The 27,258-nt window shown below is 40.0% G+C and overlaps 1 protein-coding gene across 1 annotated transcript; it reads left to right on the top strand.

Moving 5' to 3' along the window:
• The first annotated feature begins 645 nt into the window (after positions 1 to 645).
• Positions 646 to 26,724, top strand: slco2a1 (solute carrier organic anion transporter family, member 2A1). Its single transcript, XM_069679724.1, has 14 exons — positions 646 to 780; positions 8,497 to 8,634; positions 13,194 to 13,356; positions 13,857 to 14,069; positions 16,019 to 16,117; positions 16,210 to 16,349; positions 18,597 to 18,669; positions 18,800 to 18,964; positions 19,297 to 19,501; positions 21,348 to 21,495; positions 23,558 to 23,721; positions 24,224 to 24,288; positions 25,678 to 25,798; positions 25,886 to 26,724. The coding sequence occupies exons 1-14, from the start codon at positions 721 to 723 to the stop codon at positions 26,004 to 26,006; spliced, it is 1,875 nt and encodes a 624-aa protein (XP_069535825.1). The 5' UTR covers positions 646 to 720; the 3' UTR covers positions 26,007 to 26,724.
• The last annotated feature ends 534 nt before the right edge of the window (positions 26,725 to 27,258 follow it).

Here is a 27,258-nt window from a genome sequence, read left to right as displayed (position 1 = left end):
ATTTGCCTTCACATTCACGAAGCAGTCGTAAAAATGTTCCCCTTGGTTAGACACTCATTATTGTATAATAATATATAATATGCCTTGAATAGCTGCAGTGATGCTCAGTTATTTGCAGAGTTCATTCATTATCAGTCGTCTCTCTCTCACTGTGGGCCCACCACTCATTAGCTTCAGGGGAAGCAGCTCAGTGTGCCACATACCAAAACTAATGAAGCATGAGGCCTGTCTGAGCTGCTGGAGGACAAACAGGACTGCTCTGAAAGGGAGAGCAAACTTGTAGTATTAAATTATAATCATTTAAATGTGTTCTGAAAACTTTACCTGCTATCTTTTCTTTTTTCCAGGTTCACACCTTTTTAAATAATATGAAACGGGTGAAATAAAACGTAGCACAAGTTAACAACAAGTTAATAAACAAAAACACAGTAAGACAAAGACATGAACAGAAATCGAAAACTTTATTTGTAACATGATGATTAACACGTTCCATCACGCTCCCACAGGTGAGTGTTGCACAGTCAGGCACGCGCGTGACTCAGCCAATCAGCGCGGGACTGCGTGTTCCCAATTCACAACTTTCAAAACATTTGCGCGTGGGGCTGTGGGCTGAGTCCAATTACATCACCGACGGTCATAAAACTGGAGAGCAGCTCACCGGAGGGAAAAAGTGAAAGAACAACCTCTGAGTCAAACCTCGAGAGGACACGAGCTCAACTCATGGACATACATTGCTCCAAAGTCATGAAGAGACCACGCGCGCTCTGCTGCAGCATTAAGGTAGGCATCAGCCACACAGCGCAGCGGAGGCTGCATAGTTACTATGTCGTCTTGTTTTAACCTGCAGCACTTGTTATCTCATTGTTTATGTAACCATCTGTGCTAGTTTTCTTTTAAGAGGATTACATAACGTTATCAGGTATTATTACAGAAGATACTAAAAGACAAACCTGAGCGGAGTGTCTCCTGTGTAAGGTAGTGATTCATGAGCTTCACCTTAGATAAACAAGCAGCCATCGGTATCTATGCCTCATGGCTACGTCAAGGGTTCAAAATTCAGTACGATGTATCGCAGATTTTAGCAATCAATGATGCCAAAAAACTTAATTGCATAGACATATCTTAAAAGTAAAGAAATTAAAGTTTTTCTCGAGTCTTTTATTATTTGAAATTCTTAGTTTAGTCTTTGTTTTTTAGCTGGAAAAATATCATTGACCTCAAACCGTAAATTATTCTACTACTTAGAGGTTTACCACATTTTTCAAAATTATCTTTATGGAAAAAATAAACAAATACAATATTTTTTAAGGGTTGGAACTAACGAGTGTTTTTACGATTGATTAATCTGATATTTGTAAGTTTTGGTCAGTAAAACGTCAGAAAAAAAGGACATGGTTAAATTATCATTTGTTTTACTCGTCAACCATCGCAAAAAATATAAAAGATTATCAGCTATCTTAGACCAAGACGATTATTTTCCTTATCTCATTGATAAAACTGCTAACTATTTTTTATGATTTGGTGTTTAAAGCATCAGAAAATACCAGTATTTATCATTATTTTAGAGCGAAAGGAGGTTTTATAAAATGCTTGCTTAAGCAACAGGCTAAAATCTCCAAATATCACAGTTGTAGTAACAGCAGAGTCTAACATTTGAGAGACAGGATATGTGAAAAATGACACAATCAAATAGCAAATAAGTGTGTAATTACTTAAATCATTTCAGCTCTGGAAGGTTGACTTTCCCACAGATGGATTTCAAAGAGGAAACAGTTTGTTTTTCTGTCATTAAACTCATCAGTGAGTCAGTGTTTCTCTGTCCAGCTCAGTTTGGCTCTGTGGCTCTGTGACCCTAAAGATCTCACTGCTCACTCGAAGAAACGTTGCCTCACTGTGCTCCGGCAGCAGCCGTTCAGTACTTCAGTGTAGGGCAGAGATGTGAGAGAAACAGTTTGTTCCAGGGCTGTGAGTAATAACGAGGCTAAACTGCACGTAGCTCGCAGCGAAAAAACACTCAGCGAGAAATGACTTGTCTTCTACGTTGGTGTTGTGTTGTGTATATGAAGTGTGACTAATACACCTGCGTTCTGTAAGTTTGGAGCCGACTTGAGCAACCTCTAAATTTCCATTTGAAGGTTTAAATGAGTGTTTACTTTATGCGTTCTGGCACAGACTGTGGTGGGTTCTGTTACTGCAAATCGTCTGTTTTTGTTCTTTAAAGCCCCCTGTGTTGATCCAATGTACAAATGTAGAGAGGGTGGAGGCTGAAAACGCAGTATAGAAATCATCCTACAGATATTTCGCCCAACCTGCACAGCATGAACATACCTGGAGTTCAAAGCTGTATATATTTAGATAAGGGGAGTATTTAAGAATAAAAGCAGCAGGAATCATTTCTTAAAGCTCCTTTTTGTCTCCTTCTAGGAAGTGGAAGTGGAGGAGTATCTGTTAATAACACTTTAATGCCAGAACTTTTGATTACTTTCCCCCCCCTGTCCAGATATTTCAACAATTAGAGTTAAAAAAAAACTGGCTGAATTGCTTTTCACATGAAACTAAATCACTGTTCAGTCAGCCAAGCCAGACCTTCAACAATGGCTTTGGGGGGAGCAATCACGTCCATCCGTCTTTCGTTGACATCAGTACATGCTGTACAGCGCTTTGCTCTCCGTTTGCTCTCTTTCATCAGGACATTCTGTTTGTTTTTTTCCCCCACAACTCTGAACTTATCTCCTGTGGGTTACACCTCATCTGCAAACAGGTTACACCATCAAATTCTCTTAAAGGATATCTGTGCCAACGTCAGAGCCAAGCTTATGCTCAGGGGCACAAAGTGTTTACATCCTGAGCTGTCGGAGGAGAAATGTTAGAAAGCTCTGAGCGCTCTTCTCTTCACACCCGAGTGCACATGAAGCCCTGACTCATGTTTGTGGCTGAATCATTGAGGTTAAGCATTAGTTCACACCTGTGGGGAAAATTTATATCAATCTAATATTTACCCATTCAGTATCGGGCCGAGACTGTTTCAGAAGAGGATGTAGCCTTTGAATCTGAAAAGTGAAGCCAACTCATAAGTGCCTTAAACCTGCATTCTTCTTAATGGCCAGCAGGGGGCGACTCACTAGTTGCAGATTGTATGTAAGCCTATGAGAAAATTACCCTACTTCTCATTTGATTCATTACCTCAGTGAACATTTTCCTAACGACTTTATGGTCTCAGTCTGTAGTTTTAAGTCTTCTTCAATAAATCAGGATGTTCATTTTCTAAATTTTGGATGTATTTTACGGAAGCCCAAAGCGGACCTGCATCCATACATGTAATTCACTCCGTCTTCCTGTGATAACGAGTGATTTCTGTTCATTTTCTTCATATCTCGACTTATTTATCTCGAGATAACAACGCTGCACCACCGTGACGTCAGATGACTCGTATCCCCAGAGTTGTAAAAGCACAAAGCAAACATAGAAACAGGCTTAACTGACCTCATTAGTGTGGGCGATGGCAGCATGGCATGTCCTGCTCTGTTATGTCACAGTGACCAGCCTGTTGGTTTGTTTTCTAGATCACCAGAAAATTATCCTGTTATCAACAAGAAAACCAGCTTTGTTATCTCGAGATCTGGTCACTTTTGGTTCCGAAAAACAAGATGGCGGTGATCAAAATGCCAAACTCAAGGCTTTAAAATGAAAGTCCACAAACCAATGGGTAATGTCACCGTGCAGCTTCCACTTCTTACACACCGTCAATGGACTAAAAGGCTAACGTTAGCAACTATTTAGCTTTGGACAAACAGAAATGACAGAAAACAGCTGGCCTAGCTCTCTCGGCAGGGTGCCTAAATCCATCTACGTGCACTTCCTAAGCTCTGTTATTTACAGGTTCTATTTTCTTTGTATAATCCATATAAAGAATTAAGTGTAAAAACAACAACAGGTAGTGCTATTGAGCCAACATGATTCCAGAAGTCACCGCTCCCAGCCAAGTAATCATTTCAGCCTGCCCTGTTCACAATGTCTTTGTACAAATGGAATATATATTAAAAATATGAGTATGTTAAATGTTAGTCTGTGAGCTTGAGAGTTGCTTGCAGTTCAGGTTACTTTATTTGTACCCGTAGCTATAAGCATAGCTAAGCAAGACATTTTCGGTGTCTAGGCTAAGCTAAGCTAACAGTCTACTTGCCGTCTCACTATAGCTGTGTCCCGATTAAGTGGCTGCATCCTTCGAAGTTATGTGACGCTAGTTAAGTTAGCTTGTTATCCCGCTAGCTGCCTGTTGCTAGGCAACAGGAGCGGCGTTTGGTGATGCAAGAGTAAGGATGGGAACAGCTGGTGACGCAAACAGGAACTCCTCCGTAGCCCAGATCGTCTCACTAGTTCGGCCTTAGCGGTCTGCACGGGCTACGAACGATTCATCCTTCGTAGAGCGCGTCCGTCAAAGGAATTGAGACAGTTTATATTCAGTGGTCACACATGAAAGTGCTTTCAATCTTGTTATCTAGTGTGAATCGAGAAAGTAAAACAGCATATTTTCCAAAATACTGAACAATACTTTAAATCAGGAAATCCTTTGATCCTGATGTTTTTTGTGTAAGAAAACTTGTTACGGTTTGTTTCACAATGAAGGGAGGCAATTCTGTGTGTTCAGTTTCTTTCAAGTATCCTGGGAGACTTCAAACACTTACCTTTTCCTCTATTTCATACTTTGACAGAAGCTAGGTCAAGGTTTTCTGAGCAAAAGAAACAAAAAAAACATTTCCTCTTGTAAATCCATGGATATCCAGTGTCACTGTAGCTGCAGCACGCGTCCCTGAAATAAAAGCGTTTGAAACTCAAAAGTGAACTTCCCTCAATTCTTCCCCTCGCAGCGGGGTTGAAGGCTGGGACAATAACGTCCCTCAGACAGACGGAGCTGAGCGTGTTCGAAAAGGACAAATATGTACATAATCCACGCCTGCACCAACAAATCCCTGCCTTAATCACATGCATTAATAATGAATCCTGTGTCTTCACAGTCTGGCGCACTGTCCACACACAGCACGAGTTGTATTGCAGTCCACAGTTTGTAACTCTGCATGAATCTCTTATTTAAGCTTTAAAATATGCATGATATCATGTGTAGAGGTACAGCCAGAAACTTGTTGCTGAAACTTGATAATTTTATTATATGTTATCTGCAATAAAAATCCAAATCCAACTTTGCTCAACTCTAAAGTAGATTTTAATGAAAAGTCATGAAGTGCTAACTTTTAGTTTGACTCTGAGGCTTCATCACAGGCTGCCAGCGAATGTCGAAATCATCTAGATAATTGAGCTCGTTTGATACAAGATGAGGATGAAATATTAGAAACAGTGTAAAAGCATCTTTTGTGTGCACTAACAACCGCAAAGCCGAGCTTTAATAGCAGCATTAACTGTTCTGAGATGAGCGCTTCTGCCTCAACCGACCTGGCAGCCGGTAAACAAACTGAAAGCTTGGATTTATCTCTGTTTTCTTTGCAAATTCACTCTTCATCTCGACGCGTATCTCCAGTGCCATTCCTGCCGTCATGGCCCCCCAAGATAATGAATCCAGTACAGAGAGTCCTACGAGTGTCAGCGACAACTCCCAAAAGGCGAGGGGCTCTTCCAGATCTCTGGGAGCTCGTCCAGTGCGACTTCAATCTTTCCACTTCTTAGGATGTGAAGAGAAAAGTCCAAGAGGCAAAATCATGCCATCAGTCAGAGAAACACAGCATCACTAGGAGCCCAGTACTTGGCTGAAGGTGATCCCAAAATCAGTGAATCACATATTTCATTACTCTGGAGATGAGCCGTTAATTTGTAGGAAAAACTGATGAATAACTGCTTTGCCATGAGAAACCGCTGTTTGTCAGGTTGCTGAAACTTTCACCAAAACAGCTTCAAACCAGAGGATTAATAAAGATCAAGTACGTTTACTCAAGAGAATCTGTAAGTAAAACTCAACCCTGCACGTCTGCTCGGCTCAATGTGACGGTTTGGTGTCCTATTGCTCAATGTGTTGGTTTATTGGCAGGCAGCTTTACTGTTTGGTTCATGCTCACTGTTGTAGTTTCTGCCAGCAGCAGCAGGCAGCTGTTTCCAATAAAAAAACTCTACATGAGACACTTTACACTACCTGTGCAGCACCAGGCGTCAGACCGACAAAGTTAGCGACTAGATGGTGGTTTAGCATTTAGCTCCTACAGAGTGATACGTTTCACCAGGAGTTAGCAGAAAACCATCAGAAAGTTGCACCAGCAAATAGTCTCCAAATTAAACTTAATGCTGCCAATACGTGGATCACACTCCTACATGTGCCGGGTGACGTTTTTACAATATTGTTGGGATTGAAAAAAACAAGATATTCAGTGTTTATTTGTGAGTATTCAACACATTTGGACAGAGCCAACAGCCAGGCTAAGCTAACTGTCTCCTGCCTGTAGCTTCATTTTTAGGTTACATGTCATCTAACTCTAAAAGTGAATAGTTCCCTAAATGTTAAACTATTCTTTTAAGTTAATGAAGTTTTTCTTTTAAACCAACACATACAGTTTTCAAATGAACTAAACTGTTAAGTCTGTAAACATGTAAAGTTGCATTCAACATAAAGGTATAATCTCGAAGATTTTCATTTAAAGCTCCTGTGAGTTTTTCGCTGGTTATGAAACTGACAGAAATTAATTCTGATGCCTCTATATGAGCTACAAAAGCAAACCAGACCATCAGCGACAAGATTAATTATTTTATAAGGTGTCAGACGAAGCGATTAACTGCACGCTGACTTTGTTTACATTTTCCAGGGCAAAAATTTAAAGTGAGTGATACATATGATGAAAGCAGGACGAGGTTGTTTGTTAAGAAACACCACTAAAGCCTGTACGGGACAAAATCAGCAAAGAGAGACGATGTACCACTTTGTCCACAGGGGGCGCCAAAATCAACACAAACCAAAAGTTCACAGGAGCTTAAAATAAATGTCTGTTAAGTCTCTATCTATCGCCGAATGAGGTAACACAATGGTGATTGAGCCTATGGTCCACTGATGAAAGCATTTGCATTTGCAGTATTACAGACTGGGTGTCTGTGGCGACATTGGTGGAAAAAATCACAAGCGGCGCCCAGTTAGTGACACGTTTTCCATCAGCCAGCAGTGGTTGGTCTGCCAGAGAGGGTAGGCGGAGCTAAGCGGCTGCTTTTCAGGTCTCTGCAAGTGTTGCAAGTAAACAGTAATCTACTATGGCTGAACAAACAAAGAAAAGATGGATGACTACAGATACAACTTCAACAAGAAGTGAAAATCCAAAGAAAAAGAAACAAACTCGACGCTCAGATGAAGCAAACAGTCTAAAAAGGAAAGCGACCGTCAGCCAGGAAAATCAAGAGTTACAACCGTAGACGTCTGGTTATTTGGGGCGTATGCTCCTGCAATTGCCTTTTATAGCCATTCGGTGCCGGCAAATAGAACGAAACTGAGAATTTGAGATGCTAACTTTAATGAAGGCTAAATAATGGCTTGTTTAGGAGTCGAAACAAACTTAAAGACTTGGACTTGACTTGATTTGATCCAAGTCTTCTTAGCCTTCTTAGACTTGTCACTTACTTGTGACATAAAAATGAATGACTATGCCCTATGTAGTCTTTTATGTACCTCATAACACACAGCTGTTGTTACTTCTTACTTTGCAGTTTAAGACCTAATGTACAAAATATGATGGAAATATAACATGATGCATCCAAACCTCAAAGTTGTCAAAAAGTCAGCAACTATCATCTAACAATATAATAAATGATAATTAACTCTCTGAAAGGCCATTCTGCAGTAAATTACATCATCAATAAATATTTAAGTTCCTTTGCTAAAAGATTTAATGCAAGATGTAACTTTTCACCTCATTCAGTCCATCTTCTGACTTATCTTAAATCTGAATCCTTAAGATCTTGTTTCATGTGTTTTTAAAGGAGTGAATGCAGCAGAGTGCGGGCCCGATGTGTTGCTACTTGTAGGTTGTGCCGTGTGTTTGTGAAGCAGCTGTTTGCTTGTCCCGCTTTCCTCCCTGCAGTTCTCTGCACAGACAACATCGCTTCTCTTTTCAGTTTAAGTGGACTCTCCACTTTGAGAACTAAATCTCAGTGTGTCGCTGATGCTGAAAAACACTGTAAAAACTGCATTTAACACAAATCCTGCAGCACTTTTTGGCTACATATGAGATGACAGTGTGGTTCCTCTTATCTGACTGTTTTCCTTGGAATAACGTAGGCGTCTCAGGGGGGAGAATGTTTTATATCTTTTGAAACAGCTGACATTTATGACTTAACCCTATTTAAGTCTGGATCAATCATCAGAGCAAATAGCAACACTTCTGAGCACTTATTTCACAGGTTGTTTTTGCAGATGTAACATTTCTGTCCTGCCCGTGTGGATCTTTTCCTGTGCTTGTATTTGTGTTTTTTGGAGACCCTAACCTCCTGTTCTCTCCGTGTCCCCCCGTTCAGCTGTTTGTCCTGTGCCACGGCCTCCTGCAGTTCTCCCAGTTGCTGTACAGCGCTTACTTCAAGAGCACCATCACCACAATCGAGAGACGCTACGGCCTCAGCAGCTACTCCTCGGGAACCATTTCCTCTCTGAACGAGGTAGGCGCCAACAAAAACAGATCCTCGTGGTGATGGATTTATTTCAAGGATATCCATGACAAAGGAGGAGTTAGAGAACAAGCAACTTATCAAAATCACACTTCCTGTCAACCCGAGCCCGACTCGAGGATTCTGAAACCGTTTTATCACAGAAACAAAGGGTCAAGAATAACACCCGACAGGGGGTCGGGTTTTTTATATATTTTCCTCATGTGGGAATTAAACTCAACACACAAATACACGTTTTTTATTTGTTTTTGGGTTTCAAAATGCATGGGTCACTAGTCACTGATTAAACCACTTTGATATTTGTTAGCTGCAGGCTCTTTACTTTTCTTGCAGCTCAGGTCCTCTTAGGATTTTGCTGCACTTGGAGTCAGAGTCTGATTTGATTGATGATGTCTTGACAAAAACACTGTAAAGTATATTCAGGCAAATTTCAGTTTCACAGCTGCTTTTGGTGCGGCCTTTTTTTTTCTCAAGATTACTTTTATTAAGTTTTAAACAATTAAGCATATTACACACAAAGAGTTTATGAAGTGCACAACAGATGTGATCAAACAAAGCGCATCCATAGCAAGAGAGCACTACTTACAAACTCGAACCAATCATCCCTTACCCCCACTAGCCCCAACTACCAGCCGGAATCACGTGTGTCAAAGGGAAGCCTGTTTCGTTTTAGGAGTAAATTAGAAAAGTGCTGGAAGTGGGGTTCTATATTTAGAAAGGAGAAGGAAAATAGGGTACATTTAAGATTAAATAAAAGAAAATAAAAGAAGGAGGGTTTAGCAAGTAATAAACAATATACGGAATATTACTGCCAGAAATCAGCAGAATGACAATAGACAAAAAGAGAGTCAGGATATACCCCTTTAGTTTGACTGGAGGTTCTGAAAGTATTTCAGGAAAGGTCCCCACACCCTTTGGAACTTAATATTTGAGTTACGAACTGAGTAGTGGATCTTTTCAAGGTTTAGACAGGACATAATGTCCCTCAGCCAGTGAGCGTGGGTGGGCGGGGCAACATCCCTCCATCTTAGTAAAACTGTACGCCTGGCCAAAAGGGAGTCGAACGACAGCATGCGTCTTCCTCTCCAGTTGTGCCAAAAAGGGCGACCAGAGGGTTAGGTGCTAAGTCAAAATTCAGGATTGTGGATAAGGTTTGGAAAACGTCTCTCCTGTATTTTTCCAGACGAGGACACGTCCAGAACATGTGGATGAGGGAGGCCTCACCTCCTTTACATTTGTCACAGCAGGGATTCACATCCGGGTACATACGAGATAGTTTGACTTTAAACACATGGGCCCTATGCACGACCTTAAACTGTAAAAGACAGTGACGGGCACAAAGGGATGTTGAATTAACTCGCTTGAAGATTGAATCCCATCCGTCAGTGAGAGGTTCAAATCCTGCTCCCAGGCAGTTTTAATTTTGTCGAGAGGGGCATGTCTTATACCTGCCAACTTGTCATATATAATAGATATTAAACCTTTACGTGACGGATGTAGACCAAGAAAACGCCAACGGTGCTGGTATCAGATCAGATGCTGTTTTTAATAGCAGGAGAACGTTCTGTGAAACATTTTCAGAAAAGCTGCAGTGAGAATGATCAAATCACATTTCAGGAAGGTTTTATAAATCATGTTCTGATAGTTCAGGCCAAACTAACATCCTGAAAAGATCCTCAGAATGCTGCAGTAAGCATGTTCTACCTTTGTTTTTATGTAACTGTAACAGGATTGGGCAGAGGACAGGGTAAAAATGCTGGTGCAGCAATCAGACACAGAGTCAAGTTAACTGAGGAAAAGGGGTTTTATTTACCCAAACAGAAAGTCTTCGACAAAAACAGAAAATCTAGCTCCTTCACTTAATCTACCAAAGAAAAAGACTACCTTAGCCGGGCCGCGAACCGTCTTACCAGCTCAAAATGTCACCAGAAAGTTTGTCCTGGGTATCACAGTGGAAGAGACAGAGAGCCTCCTACTCCCAGCTCGTGCCACACGAAACTGAACTCCCATTGTTCTCCCCTGATGTGGAGATCAGCCCCAGGTGTGTGGCTTCCCACACCTGCTCCCGATACTGTCAACTGGGAGGGGTGGAGCCACCTGGCAGAACTGTAGATGCCTCCAATTACCTTGCCCCTAAACCCCTTACAGTAACATTGTTTTATAAAAGGCGTTCTGACGTCCCAGGCCTCAATAACATCCTGAAAACATCTTCAGAACGTTGCAGTTTGTCTTAGTTGAAGTTTTAATGTTACAAGAACTTTATTTGAAATGATAAACATTCTTTGAATATTAGATTAAAACATTTTCTTTCAAAGGTCATTAGAACTTAGCCAATGTAGTAATGTTAGCCGATGTTATGGGAACGTTCCCTGCTAGCTGGGAAAGACCCAGGTATTTCTCACTGGAGTTGTTGGAGAGAGAAACAGAGCAAATATTTGATTTATTTTTTTTGGCTTTTTTATGCCTTCATTTGAGAGAGAGAGAGAGAGAGAGGACAGTGGATATTGTTGGAAACAGGGGAAGAGAGAGTGGGGATGACACGCAGCATAGGGCCGAGGGTGGGAGTCAAACACGCTCCTTGAACTTGCATTTCACAGGTGGGCAAAAATACAATGAATTGATGTTAATCCTGCTAATAACTAAATGTTTGTTTCTAAAGTAGAAAAAAGCAGTAATCATAGACTGTAAAATGGAAGTGGACTTTGCACAAGGACTTATTAGTTTGCTGCCTACATTTTGAAGCCTCCAGTTATGTTTTGTCTTTTAAGTTAGATATGATTGATTTGAATGAGCGGATGGATATGCATTGCTATAATCTATCCTGATGGCAGTTCAGAGACTTGTAGCAACTAGTTTCATATCAAGCACAGGTAAAAATACCCTGTTTCTCAGGGCACTTTCACACAAGTGCTTTTTTTTTCAAGATAAAATGCTTTATTCTTGAGTTTTAGGTTACATTTAGTTACATTCACATTAAGAAGAAACGGCATTTTGAAACCAAAAGCTTTTTTGCAACGTTAAAGAAAAAATCTGTCTACTCTGATCTACATATCAAAGCTGCGTCTCAATCTGGGGGCTGCGTCCTTCGAAGGACGCGGTATACGAAGGATGAGTCATTCGAAGCCTTTGCAGACCGCGAAGGCCGAACTGAAACGAGGTGGTCTGGTCTATGGAGGATTTCCTGTTCACGTCATCAGCTGTTCCCACCCTTAACCTTGCGTCACCAAACGCAGCTCCTGTTGCCTAGCAACAGGCAGCTAACAGGCTAACTAGCTATCATAACTAACCTCACTTACTTAACCTATTATTTTTAAGATAATTTGTTTCAAGGCCCCTTTAGTTTTTTAAACATTTGTATCGCTAGCTGTTCGACTAAGTTGAAACCAAAAACATTTACATTACAACGTGTATTCCTTGGAAGTTGAAGAGTCCGCCATCTCGTTTGAATTGATACGCAGTGAATCTCTGAATAAGTTGGGCCACAAAGGATGCACCCGATGGATCCTTGGTTCCCCGGTAAAAGGAGGACGCATTTGTCATCCGCATCTGAATGCCTCTCAAATACTTCCTTCGAAGGGGGCCAAAGTGTTTCTTTAATCTGAATCAAACACCAAATTGTTCCGTTTTACCTCGAGTCTGGTTTGTATTCACACGGCAGCGACCAGTTTTGATGCACGAGGAAACTGCTCTCTGATTGGTCAGAATTTCCACATGGGAAAACTCCCTAAAGTAAACAAAGGGAGAGGACACACTACTCATTCAAACTCAACATGATCGCAGGCTTTAAAGTTTTGTTGTCTGAGTTTTTTTTTTTACTTTTAACCTTTGCATTGTTGCATAGATCGATCACTTCTGTTCTCCTTTAGTTTTTCACTGTACAGTTTGAATGCCTCCGCGTTCTTGTGGCCACAAGCATTTTGTGAAATAGTTTACTCAGCCCATATTTCTATTCGAGCCCTCGCCTCGTCGCTCCCCCACGTCTCTCCTCTACTCATCTTGCTGCCTGGCTGCGTGGCTGTCTCTGCAAGTGTCAATATCTGTTAACAACCCACAATGCAGTGTTTTGTGGTTTGCTTTCTTTAGGTCCAGAATCGAACCGGACTGTGGTTCATTTGGACCAAAGCCGTCAGGTCTGAATTCACCCTGAGACCATAATTTACAAGATGAGCATTAAGGAAGAGTTTAAAATACCTTTGGAGACCAGAAAAATGTTAACTGAGGGAATAAATCAACTTAGAAGGAGAGTCATTTACTTACAGACAAGGATGCTAGATCCATTTCTTATGTACAGTCTGTGGTGATAATTTGTCAGATTTGTGTTTACAGCCTGTTTCACTGACCCCAAGTTGCATGAAGAGTTTTTTTCCTTCTACATTTCATCACTTAAATATTAATTCCGATATATGTTGAGGAGACCCCACAAAATCACTGTCCCCCTCTAAATTTGATTTAAGTGTCCCTCTGTAACTTTCAAAGGCTGTGAGAGCTGCAGCTTAATGTGTTGATGGATGATTTAAAGATTTTGACTGTAACATCTCTTTGTCCCTCAGATCAGTAACAGCGTGCTGATAGTGTTCGTGAGCTACTTTGGGAACCGGGTTCACCGTCCTCGTGTCATTGGAATAGGAGGACTACTGATGGCTGTCAGCGCCATGATCCTGACCTTACCTCACTTCGTATCCCTGCCCTACGAATACGACTCCGTTTTACACAGTAAGAAAAAGAGCTAAATATACCGCCTGGCTGCTTCTCTGTCTCTATTAGCACCACTGTGTCAGTTAATGTGACTCTGTTTGGAGCAGTTGGGAGACTCATAAATGTACGTTATGTGACTTTGATTAAAGGTTCGTCCAGAGCTGTTCTCAGCTAAGTCCACAGAGCGCTCAGCAGGAGTCAAACAAGTACCTGCTGTTTGGCTCTGCACTCACTGGAGGTGTATGAAACCAGCCTTGTTGGTGCTCTCCAAGTGAACTTTAACATAGATCAGAAGGAAATTAATAATCTCAATGCGCCCACTGAAAGCTAGAGGGATTTTAATTTGTAATAACAGACTCCCTGTTCCCTCTTTTTCTTCGCCCTGAGACAGAGCACCTTGGCGTTGAACAGAGTGTCAGTGAAGCACCAGAGAAGCTGCAGGAAATTAAAAGTAGCAACATCTGCATCCACCGGCTTGTTATTAAGCCGGTTTTATCTCTTCTCCCAACCTCTTCCAGATCGCCATGACATCTGCAACCTGCAGAGGAACTCGAGCGCCCCTGAGACCTGCGGCCGGGACGAGAGCAGGCGTCTGACCGACACAAACAACCTGTGGCTGCTGATGGGCAGCGCTCAGCTGCTCTTCGGCGTGGGCTCGGTGCCCATCCAGCCGTTTGGGATTTCCTACATCGATGATTTTGCTGGACCAGGAAACTCTCCTCTTTACATAGGTGAATGGCCTGTGGTTCAGAGGTAGATCGATTGGTTTAGATAAGAAGAGTCAGTCTGATTATATTGTTATCATGGTGATTCTGCAGGATGAAGATCTTTAACATCATTATTTTGTCACCTTGGGATTATAGACTTCTGTGTGCAGCCTGTGCACTCTATTGATTGAGCTAAACCAGCACCTCATTCTATCGCATTGTAATGGGGTTTTCTAGATAAAGAGGATTTCAGATTGAACAGTCTGAATCTGAGAAAATTCAATTTCATCAATATAATGTTTAATCTGCTGAGGTAGAAAGCCTTGATATAGTAAAAAAATATGTACAGTTAATCTGTTTTAATACACAAAATCAATTTATTAGCCTTTGGAGGAAGCTATCAGCACTCTTACCTGTAGTATCCGGTCTTTATAAAGAGAAAAGACAAGGTGTTAGCAGCCCGTCTAATAATGATATTATCGGCCAATCTATATAACCTGTTCAAAAAGTATGACAATGAATTGTATCTGTGTTATCTTGGCACAGACGCAGCCATGATGATGGTCTGCTCTGAGACCGTATTAAGGAGTAACGAGTACAACTGATGAGGCTTCTCTTTGGGGGCTTTGATGTTGCGTGTTGCCATAGCGAGGAGTTTGACTGACAGCCAGTCATCCAATCATGACAATCACATACCGGGAGCTTTTTGAGTCATCCAATCATGATTCCCAGTTTACGCTGCGAACATACTTGATAGTTGGACAGAAACTTGACAACAATGAATTTTACAACATTCAAACTTATGAACACACTCAAGTCATCCGAGTCGTCACGCCTCAAGTCAAGTCAAGTCTCAAGTAAATTATTTTTTGTCAAGTCAAGTCACAAGTCATCAAAACAGTGACTCGAGTCGACTCGAGTCCGGGTCACCAAGTCTCAAGTCCACATCTCTGATCAACATACTTTGGCACTTAAAACATTTAACTAAGTAAGTTTTTAATAATGCTACAAAAACATTTTCACTGGTGGATTTAAACAAAAAAAAATTTTTTTTCATAAAAACTGACTTTTTTAACTATAATCTCTTAAGTATAATTAAATTACATGTAGTTACCAATTAAAACATGAATCCCTCCCAACAAATATTAGCATTAGCTGTGCGGTTAGCATTAACAAGCCAGCTGTCTGGCATGGCAGCTAACTGTAGAAATCTGCTTTTCTCCATGCAAGTAGACCTCTAACTTACATACACTTATTACTTATGTACATCTACATTTTTAGTATCATTCATGATGTTTTAGATAAAATAATCAGTGTTTAGGTTTTTAATAATTAATTCTAGTCTCTTTATTGACAGTCAGTGAGCAGTGAGGAGATGTAGAAGTTAAGACACAAAAATTGTTTGGTTGTCTTGTGAACATTCTGAGCAGCGTTGTTTGTTGATTTGCACAACCCAAAGTTTTGACATGTAACATTTGCACATTAGGATGTCAAAATAACATTTAACCTGTGTTATATATTTTACTGAGTTGTGTTCAAACCCACAGAAACCTTTTGTGAGGAAGGAAGTCGGTAAAGAACTAGTGCTTGAAGCTGTTGCATTAGAATGAAACAACATGACTTACTTAAATTCATTACTTTATCCATGGACATGATTTCAGTCACGCCAGAGTCACGTTAGGTCGATTTTACAGGCAATGGTGGTTGTTTAACAGTGAAGACAACAACTCCCATAATCCTATGCTCCTCATCATTAATCATTAATCTGCACCTTTTGCTTGTGTTTGATTTAGAGATCCCTTTGTGGCAGAAATTAAGTGCCATGTGTATAATGCTTTAAAGCCAAACTAAAGCTCCACACATTTCGAATGCCAGGCGACATGTACATTTCTTATTTCAGACAAATAATGTCAGAACTTTATAAAAAAAAGTGCTGTAGAAACTCTGCCTCACAGCTGCTTTCTCATTCACAGCCATCCTGTTTGCTGTATCTGTATTCGGGCCGGCCATCGGCTACCTGCTGGGCTCAGTGATGCTGAGGATCTATGTGGACGTGGACAGAACTGGTTTAGGTAACGATCGGGGCTCTACAGTTATTTTATGGACAGTCTAAAGCAGGAAACATGGTTCACAGCGTGTGTTTGCTGACTGCTGTTTCCTGCAGGAGCAGAGCAGGAGCTGAGACACGAAGACCCCCGCTGGGTCGGGGCCTGGTGGATGGGCCTGCTCATCGCCACCGGCTGTCTGGTTCTCACCTCCATCCCTTACTTCTTCTTCCCTCGGAGCATGCCTTCAGAGGAAAATGTAAGTCACATTCTGATTTAAAGAACAAAACAGGACAGTTTTATGACTACGTCCATGTAAACTAAAAGACATATATCTCATGTTTTACTGACACCTACTGGCTTTATAGCAGCATTGCATTTACTCTCTCTGGTTTTTCACCATCCTGAAGGTACACGTTAACAAATAACTCCTCATTATAACTACTGAATGTTGGCCAGATTTTTAACTCTCTACAGAAAACACTTCTCATAGATAAGATAATGCCAGATCCCCCGCATGGTTGCAAAACTACATCCAGCTTTGTCCAGGAATTGAGCCTGTAAAAGTTCAGTCAAATCCCAGGGAAAGTTATCATATCATTATTTTATCAGATACAATAAAATGTCCTGAAAACATGAATAAAACTTGAATAACTCCGGCTTAAATCCATGATTATCAACAGCTCAAAGATAATGTGAAAATCAGTGTAAGCCTACTACATAACAGTCGCCCAAATTAACAAAATATCTCACTTTTCAAATCAGTGAATACTTGGTTTGGGGTTTGTTCCAAGGTCTCAAAGTCTCACGGCCATCTGGTCTTCCTCTCGGTTATTTGAAAGCTAAAGAAAAATCTTTCAGGTTTTGTGATGGTGGTTCTGTAAATTACATATAAATGATTGTTACAGATTCAAGTCCATTGTGACGCCCTCATATGTAAGACAATAGCCACAATGCGAGTGAATGAGAGTACAAGACAAATAGGTAGCATGCTTGTTGGCTGGCAGCAAAGTCTAAATAGACAGCTAAAAGTAACACTGACGTTACAGGTGAATAGAAAGAATATTAGAACACATTTGTAGACTTACTACGACCGAGTATTAGGGCAACATTAAAGAGAAAAGATCTGAGATTACAGGAATGGAGTTGTTATGGTTTGTTATTATGAAGGAGAATATCAGAAGAGCAGCCAGCCGTAAAATGAGGAACGTGGAGCATTTGGGGAATTAAACTTGGAAATAATTTCACAGGAGGAATATAACTTTGTAATATAACTGGGGCTGTATTGAACACACCTGGAAGCATGAAAGCATAACATACATGTACCTCACAAGAACATGCAAGCATGCATCTCCTTGGCTGTGTTCGAAATGCCATACTACATACTACATACTATATACTACGTATTATTTACTGCATACTGTGTTTGGTGGTAGTATGTAGGATGGAGGAGCTTTTCAAATTAATTTTATAGTCTGCTACTCCAGGCGGAAGTAAACAATAACTGCCGCTTCTTTAGCTATAGCGCCCCCTTCTGCTGGAATGCTGCTGCTGTCCATCATTTCACCTGCCGCTGTGATGCTCCAGCGCTTTGCATTGTGGGATACAGCAGGCGAGGTAGACTGGTCCGATGCATACTGGAGATTTTTTTCCGAATCAGTATGGCATACTGCACATTTTGCTTTTCTTTGCATACTGCATACTACATTCAGTAGTATGTAGTATAGTATGGCATTTCAAACACAGCACTCGTCTCCTAGGTTTCTCTGCAGATTGTGTTACCGTATAACACGTAGTAATGCACAAGCCCATTACACAGCTTTATATTAAGTATAGGTCTCACAAATACAAAATAGGCACATCAGCAGCATGTAATCATAAGTATCAGGACTCTGAAAAGTGATTTTATTAGAAAATGAGTCGTGATTTTATTCATTTTAAAGCAGGCGGCTGGCTGCTTTTCTGATATGTGGCCATCCGTCGTAAGTTGCTGTAAATCCACCATAAAAACAGCAGGAACTAAAACAGTTGGAAAATGGTGGGTGGTGTTTAAGAAGGTGTACTTCAGGTTACTTGATTGTAATGTGGAGGTACATCAGCGTTTGATTTGTAAAACACACTGAAACTAAGAGCATGTATTTTAGTGTGACAAAGCCACAAAAATAGAGACAAAAACTCCACAGGAATCGTCTATTGTTGTGTTTCGACAGCTTCATATAATTTTGAATTTTGAACAGTGTGGAGCCATTTCACAGAGCTGTCAAGCCTAATGTTCCCACGTCACATGAATGCAGCACAAAGAGACAGGGTTATTATAAGAGACAACAGTGCGGAGGGAAAAGGGCTGGAGAAAGACCCTTTGATTTGAACTTCTAAATCTAGTCTTCCTAGTGATAACAGGACTGATTTTACACTGTCCTGTGAAACACCCCTGTGTTCATTAAAGGCTGAATATATGCCCTCACGCATAATCTCATAACAGTTTATTCTGCGTGTTATTTTGCAGATCATTGAGAGTGACAATGACATGAAAGACGACTTCAGGAAGCAAGATATCTCTTTGCTTGATTTCCTGAAAAGTAAGTTAAATTCAGTGTGCACCTGTTTGATTCATAAACTGTCTCTTCACACTTTAATATTTCTAAAATGCTCTGTAACAGAGGGAGTTAATAACCACCCTGTGTATGTGCTCATGTCTGAACATCACAGTGTTTCCCAGACTGTTTGTCCACCTCCTGCTGAGCCCTCTCTTCCTGTTGCTGGTCCTGGCCCAGTGCTGCTTCTCCTCAGTGATCGCAGGTCTCTCTACATTCCTCAACAAGTTCCTGGAGCGACAGTACAGCACTACAGCCGCAAACGGAAGCCTGCTAGTCGGTAGGTACTGCAGGAATGCAAACTAGATCCAATAATACATTGGTATAGCCGTGTCAGTCAATGTCAGCTGCTAAATAATTGAAGTCATAATGGTCAGCATGGTGTGTATTAAAGCTCTCTTATAAACTCCATGGAAGTGAAATAAAACAGTCTGTTAAAATCATTTAATGGACACTAATGGAGACCGCACCGTGGCCACTTTCTAAGAGTGATTTAGGCGTGACCGTCAATTTTATTTTTACTGTGAATGTTATTTGGGTTTGTGCCACTTTGAAGATTGTGCCATCGCAACATTGCATTAATTTAAAAACTACATCTGGAACTTGTTTCAGGCGCTGTCAATCTTCCAGCTGTAGCAGTGGGCATGCTGATGGGCGGGGTCATCATGAAGAAGGCGGGTCTCTCTCTGAAGACCATCCCACGTTTCTCCGTGGTGATGCTGACCACGTCCACCCTCCTCTGTATCCCGCTCTTCTTCATGGGCTGTCCCACGCAGAAAGTGTCAGAGGTCAATCATTACCAAATCGCTCAGTACGGGTGAGTGAGAGGATGATGATGCTTTCCTGAAAACAACAAACAAACTGGGTTTTTCTGACTTTTATTGGCTGTCATTATGTAAATACTAGGGCTGTCAAAGTTAACACGATAATAACGTGTTTCCCGCTCTGTATGCAAATGAACACGGAGCCTCGTAAGACTTTAAAAAACATCATATAATACAAAAACACTGCGATGCAGACTTGCAGCGCAGAGAGAGGGAGGGAGCGGGTGATCATGGACTGAAGTGAGAGGTGATATAAAACTGATCAGGAGCCCTGATGCTCCTCTACAGCTCTGTGTTTATCAGTGAGATATATGAAGTACACAGCAGACTGGAGTCTCTGTTAACAGTGACAGACACACAGAAAGATCCGTGTGTTTAACACACAGATCCACGTCACGTCTGTCTCCTCCCCACACAGCTCTATTATAATGCTAAACTGCTCGTGTCATTCGCAGCATGTGGAGACGTAGTTTATGCTTTATAGAGGCTCAGTACAGAAATACGGGACAGATCGCGACCCTGTTGATTCAGGTACAGAGCCTGAGAAACACACAGATCTGATCTGTTTTTTACCAACTACATTTATGTGATAGAGTAAATAAATCATTGATCAATAACTGGTCACCATGGGGAAATTCACATGCCACCCATGAGTAGGCTAAGTAAAGTAACACAATATAAGCAGTACCTGTGAGGTTTTTCTGCACAATTGTTGTCAGTGTTTCATGTTTCATTTCATTTCCAGAAATAAAAACATACAGTGGCATAATGCAAGCATATTTGTCCACTTCCATGTTAATACTAGTTTTAATTTCTCAAAAAAAAAGAGATTAATTTGTGATTAACTCTCGACAGCCATGCGATTAATCATTAACCGTTTGACAGCCCGAGTAAAAACACATATCCTGCATACCTTATGTGAAATACCTGCCTTGCTAAAAGAGCCTGTTGTTAAACACATTATTGCTCCCGAACCCCAACATTGCCCTTTTTTTGAATGCATGTAACATTTGGGAGATAATTGTTGGTATTTAGCATTTTATTGGGTACTATAACAAAACTAGTGAGTATCGGTATATCTTTAATATATTGTATATAATGTATGTATGTATGTCAAAGTGCTTCGTCCAATCTGAGATCATACACAGTTCATTCACAACATTCAGAGAGTAGACAGGTAACGTAATACTGCATAGTGCATTTCCTTTGTGTGGTAATGCCTTAATTAAAATGAAAATAATTAGGGTAAAAATGTTTTACATGCATTGTTTACATCAATGGCTGCTAGTTTGTAGTCCTTTTCCGCGCACTTCTCCAATGTTCTTGGCACGTTAATTCCATACCTGTAGCTCAGTAGAATAGCTTGAAACAGGTGACAAGTACATGTTGTTGTTTTTTATCCTCTTCTAGTGCATGCATTTGCAGCCTTTTGCATGTGTACAAACAAATGTTGGGCCCGCTCATAAAGAAATTGCTTTATAACATACTGCTGTACCTTTACCATTCAGACAGCAACCTCAGCAAAATGCCAAAATACAAATTTTGACTTTTTTCCTACATGAAATAAGATCATAAAAAAGAAACTGCCAAGAGACGTGAAACTCATTACTGTTTGGAGTTTAAGCTCGGGTGGTAAATAACTTTATTGGCCTTCAGTTCTCTGTAAAAGTTAATATGTACGTGTCTATGACATCTTTACATATCTGAAACACTGAACCTTTGTGAGTTTAACTATTTGCTTAGAAAAACACACGGATGTAGACAAGTCAACAAATGCAAATGACACATATAAGGCTCCGACATCAGCTCTGACCTGGTTCTCTCTTTGTCTCTCCACAGGTCTCTGCCCCGGTGCTACTCCAACTGCTCCTGTCCTGCCAGTGCCTTTAACCCCGTGTGCGGCTCAGATGGGGTCGAGTATATTTCACCTTGTCATGCTGGCTGCACAAATTTCACCAAAGACCCCAACAACACACACAGAGTTCAGGTCAGTGGCAGTGCCTCCTCCGAGCACTTCATCATGGTTTCCCCTCACAGTATAAATACCTGCAGTTTAGCCTGTGATATATCCATGTATCGTGCATTAGCTTATGATGATGCTGTAAATTAAATCTATACAATTACTCTTAAAAAAGGGGCCAATGAATATGAAATTTGACTTTAAGCTAACCTTTTTATCAAGGGAATATTTGTAATTCCCCCCCTGGTGATCAATAAAGGATCATCTTATCTTATCTTATGTAACACTTGTTCATACTACAAATCATCGACATTAATTAGTGAAATGATCTGATGCAGAGTAATCATACAAGACAGGAATTCCAGATCATTTGATTTAAATAAAAATATGCAATACATAAATCCAGGATGAATGACTTTGTTTTACAGCAGGAAAGAGTTTTCTAACTTATAATAACAGTAATTAACAGTATGATTTTTCTCACCGCAGGAGTAAGTGTTCGCTTCTTGTCCTCACACGGGATCTGTAAATTAGCCTGTAAGGGTGTAATTAACCTTTAAGTGTGTATACGGGGGCTGAGTGCTGCAGGGAGTACATAGTACGAGTAAAATGCAATTAAGATGCATTGAGAGTGTTTTTAAATCTGCTCCTCAGGGGGTACACTTTCCAGTGTTTGAGTAGACACATGGAACAGGAAGTGACTTTGGCCTTAGATGCCTGTTAGATTTGATCCACAAAACGAAATCACAGCATCTTGTTTCAGTGTTTCAGTATTTCGACTTTTTATAGATCTGCCATATGGGACAGGAAGTATATTTCAGATCAGCAGTGACCTGCAATACTTAATGTGTCTCATCAACATGGAGCTAACAGAGTAGGAGCAGACAGAGCGCCCTGACTGCTAACAGGACACCAGTGGCTCACGATCAATGTTCGATCAATGCTTATTAGTCACAGAGCATATAGGAGGCGTTTCAAGGGGGACAAATCCTCAGTATTTAAACGTCACAGCTGGTGAATAATCTTCCTGTGGGTGGATTGTGTGACTGCTAATAGAGTATTAGCCAGTTTGACTCAGCATGTAAGTCCACTGTGTAATACTGAAGCCCAATACAGACACTGCTAGCAACAAGCTACGAAGCTATCAAAGAAAATCGTTTCTCTTTCCTGTGAAGAAAAACGTCTGAATGTTTTTTTCATTAACTAATTCTGTGTTTTGATTTTGAAAAAATATTGGAGAAATAATCAATTTTAAACCTAAAATATTTACAGTGACGGAGTTGTAGGCTAAACGTGAAACTGCAGCCAGGGGACAGTTATCTTAGGTTAGCATAAAGAAAGACCTTGCATCACCTGGTACCTGTCAGTTCATTTCTCAAGAGGCATAATCAATGGGCAAACAGCAAAATAAACGCAAAATGGTAGCAATGGGATGGACCAAAGAAACATGTGACCTAGCTGTAGGCAGCTCTGCTAGTTAGCTAATTGGAACATATTCTCATGCAGAGCTTTTTGTTAAACATAATACACAGACATTTTAGATGTTATGATTTAGTTACCAACACTCTTTGCTTTGTCTGCAGTCATATTAAACTCAGCCATTATAAGATAAACGGTCGTGATTGAACATCATTTCTAAACTCGTAACACATAAGCTCTCAGATTTGTCTGGTTTCCAGGCTACATAAACATTGTAATCAGGGGAAACAGCTAGCATTGCTTTGTCTAAAAGTAAGAGCAATCTTCCTAGCATCTCTGAAGCTCTGTTGTGTATCTGCAATTTAAGAGCAACTAATACTGTAACGTACAGTTTGGTCATCACCGTAGAGGCGTCATTGCCAACACTTAGGCTAGGCTAAGCTAAGCAGCTGCTGACATTAGCTGCATTTAATCATATAGACATGGGAGTGGTATGGACCTTCTCATCTAACCATCTTAAGACAGAGAATAAGCAATTTACCCTCATTGGTTTAACAGCAACCCCCTGTGGCAAAAACAAGTTTCGCAGCAGATAAAGTAAAACAGAAAAATTTGTCTTTGCACCGATAATGACAATAATTGTTTTCCTCTGTTTTCTTTCTTTCTGCAGCTCTATACAAACTGCAGGTGTATATCAGGGAGTCAGAGTTACGCCCATCCAGCTGCCTGTCCAAACAGCTGTCCACATCTACTCCTCCCTGTCATACTCGTCATCTCTCTGGCATCACTGATCGCCTGCCTCACTCACAACCCCATGTACATGATGGTGCTCAGGTAAGGAGGGATAGCAATACATTATAGTTTATTCACATAACGACTTCACTTCAAAATAAGTCAAAATATTGCGAGATGCTGTTTTATCCGACACATCTTTACCTCTGTCTCCCCCAACCAGTGTGGACCTCTGCCACGTTTAGACTCTTATTCTTCCTCTCAGAAGCTTTTATGGACGTTTTTCTCCTTGTAACCGCTGCAGTCAAACAGAGAGCTGCTCTTGTTTTTAACAATCTCTGCAAGGCTTTTCTTGAAGTCTGTAAAAGTCAAACACAGAAGTTGATAAATGAATGTACTTAATGCACTGTTGGAGAGATGAAAATGAATGGAAAGCAAATAGACGAACACATGATTTGTGGAATAATTTGTTACAAGGGTTACAAGATGCTCAGACTGACTAATTAAGTGATCCTTTACAAATGATGCACTTCTGCATACAGGACTGTACAGCCTCATAAAATGCAGATGCTGACCTTCCTTTTTCTTGTCCTCTTATTTTTAGATCTGTTTCCTCTGAAGAAAAGTCATTCGCTATAGGAATTCAATTCTTACTCATGAGGGTATTAGGTAAGTTATGACACAAACCGTGTGCGTGTTTTGCCGTACTTGTATGAATAACTAATTATTGCATCAATGATACATTTCCTTTTGTCAAAGCGCCCATTACAGCCTCCACATCCACAAATGTCCTTGTTGATCTTATTGTCCAACTTCAAATCTCAAGAAAATGCACAGTTGTATGGAGGCCCAGGGTGGCCCATATTAAATTAAAAAAGACACTTAATACATGATATAATACATAATTGTCTAGTAATTTTTAAATTATTGGAACTTAACTTAGTATTTCCTTCTGATTTTATTATATTTAATTATACAATTATATAGTTCTATATAACATTTTAAAAGTGATAATAAAATAATGAAATGAAAATGCAAAAAATAAAATGTAGTATAAAATGAAAGTGCCTGTGGGAAATATACCGTTTTAATCAAAATAAGGAAAAGGAAAACGTTGTAACTAAAGGTTACATTTCATAGTAAGTAATACAAATTCCTTAAAATACTTCACAATTTCTTGTTCCATTTATATATTTATTCAAGTCTTTTGTTTATAATGTAATATTGCACTTTCAAGGTGCTGTGAGGAACTTTTGGTTTGTGTTGATTTTGGCGCCCCCTGTGGACAAAGCTGTACCTCTTATCTCTTTGCTGATTTTGTCCTGTATATGCTTAAGTGGTGTTTTTTTAACAAAAATTATTTTATTTCATAGTTATATGTATCTCTCACTTAAATGTTTTGCCCTAGAAAATGTCCTCAAAGGCAGTGTGCAGTTAATCGCTTAGTTTGACACCTGAATTAATTTCAGTCTGTTTCATAACCAGCCAAAAACTCCTCACAGGAGCTTTACGTTTTAAATTTCTTCCTAGCCCACTGTGGTGTTGGGCTGCTATTGACAATTAATAAAAATTAGGGTCAGTACGAATGAGTGCAGTTAAACTTTGACTTGCATTCATTCGTACTGACTACTTTTGTTGTAGATTAAAGACAAATTAAGAGCAAACTTGTATTAATACGGAAGAAAATTCAAGTGCAAAATGACCCCAAAATTACAGTAACAACTCTAATATAAGTGAAAACTAAATATGAACTGTATATGGGTTAAATGGAAAGATAAAGTGCCAAATAGAATAACATCAGAAGTACAAATGTTATTTACAAAAGTAAGTAGGCTAAGTAGAAAATGTCGTATTGGCAGAGATATTAAAAAGTACTAAATAACCTATATTGTACTATATTGTGTCAGATGATGAATGTAAAGATAAGCGCATGATATTAAATGTAATTGTACTTGATAATAATCTAAAGTGTCATTCCCCCCTTAAGTGGCCCTGGCTCCTTAATATAGGAATAGAAAGGTGTTTACCTGAACATACTCTCTTTCTTTCCCCCCTCAGCCTGGCTACCTGCCCCTGCTCTCTTCGGGATGGCCATCGATACATCATGTGTGTGGTGGAGGCGAGTGTGCGGCAAGAAGTTTAGCTGTGGTTACTATGATAACAACATACTGAGGAACAGGTTGGCAAACTTATCAGAAAACATATGACAAACACCCACACATTTCACAGCTGACATAATTAATCTGTATGTGTCTGACCCCTGCAGGTACCTGGGCTTACAGGTGGGTTATAAGGTCATGGGCATTGTGCTGCTGATGATGCTGGGCTGGAAGGTGCAGCGGACTCAGGAGTACAGTCTGGAGAAGAGGCCTGAAGGACTACTGTGAACATGATGAGCGTCTGTGTTGATCCATGTTTTTAAAGCTTTGCTGTGGTGTTAAACATTTTGGAGAACACTGTGAAGAGCAAAGCTGTAACACTGGGAGAAAACCACCGCGAGGACGGTCACACATCAACCTCAATTTCTGAAGGCCAACTTCCCTACCTGATGTTTCACTGGTTGGAGTTAAGATATGCGTTTTCTAAAAAGGAAAATGTCAGATGCCTTTGAGTGCTTTTAAGCCTCTGATTGGAATTGCTTTTACAACACGATCCACTAATTGAGAGAAGAAAGCTAAAACATCTCTCTTATGTGGTACCTCGCATTATTTAAATGCAGCTGGGACAGTTATTAGAGTCAAATTGATGAAAAAACATCAGATAAATATCTTTGTGTAATACTTTTTTCCTATATGGTAGGAATCTATCCAGATTTCTATTTCCAATGGGAACATATTCTGTAACTAATTAACTGTATAGCTTAATATTTAAGTTTATTTTTATAGTTTTTGTCTCATACACAGAGACTATTGTGATAACTGTAGTACTCATTTATTCTATAATCACATGTAACACATGATATAATTGCATAGCTAATGAATTTTTTTTACATACCAAGCACATTCACTGTTAACCACACACTATGCTATCAACTGGTGTGGTTGTATTGTTAATATTACAGTAGATTGGATAAAAATGCATTCTAATAAAAAATATACAGTACAATTAATTAAGTTTTATTTCTGTCTTTATCTATGCCTTATAAAACTGGATAATTATTCCAGCAATGTGAGCAGCCCTAAATGTTCAAGGTTTACTGCATCTCTGTTGTTGTTTTTGTGTGTGTCAATGAAAATACTTTGCACCACTGAAGGACAATATCAGCCAAAGGCGGTCCTGCATTTTTAATACTGAGGCAATATCTTTTAGAGGAAATGTTTGTCAAAATCCAGTTTGAATACCTTTGTTTTTGCAGTTTTTTATGACTCATGTAGTGCATATTACTCCTGTTGTCTTGTCCTGACTGTCCTGTATCAATTGATTGCAGACTAACTGATACACAGAACACCTGGGAATGTGTAGCATGTAGCAAGTGTCTAACACTGGGTTTAAAAACAGTAGTCAATAAACAAATGGGTGAAGTCACAGCCATGCAAATTATTACCATATATTCAAAGGCCAATTTAGACTTTTTTTTTTTATCTGTCACTTTCAGTTCACTTACTTTATGGGAAAATAATACAAAATCATGGGAAACCC

This window comes from Semicossyphus pulcher, unplaced genomic scaffold (genome assembly GCF_022749685.1).
Source record: "Semicossyphus pulcher isolate SPU_LCO1_2020_fin unplaced genomic scaffold, fSemPul1.0.p SCAF_4, whole genome shotgun sequence".
In the NCBI taxonomy this organism is placed as follows: domain Eukaryota; kingdom Metazoa; phylum Chordata; class Actinopteri; order Labriformes; family Labridae; genus Semicossyphus; species Semicossyphus pulcher.
The sequence above is the reverse complement of the archived record's forward strand: the minus strand, read 5'-3'. Positions and strand labels throughout refer to the sequence as shown.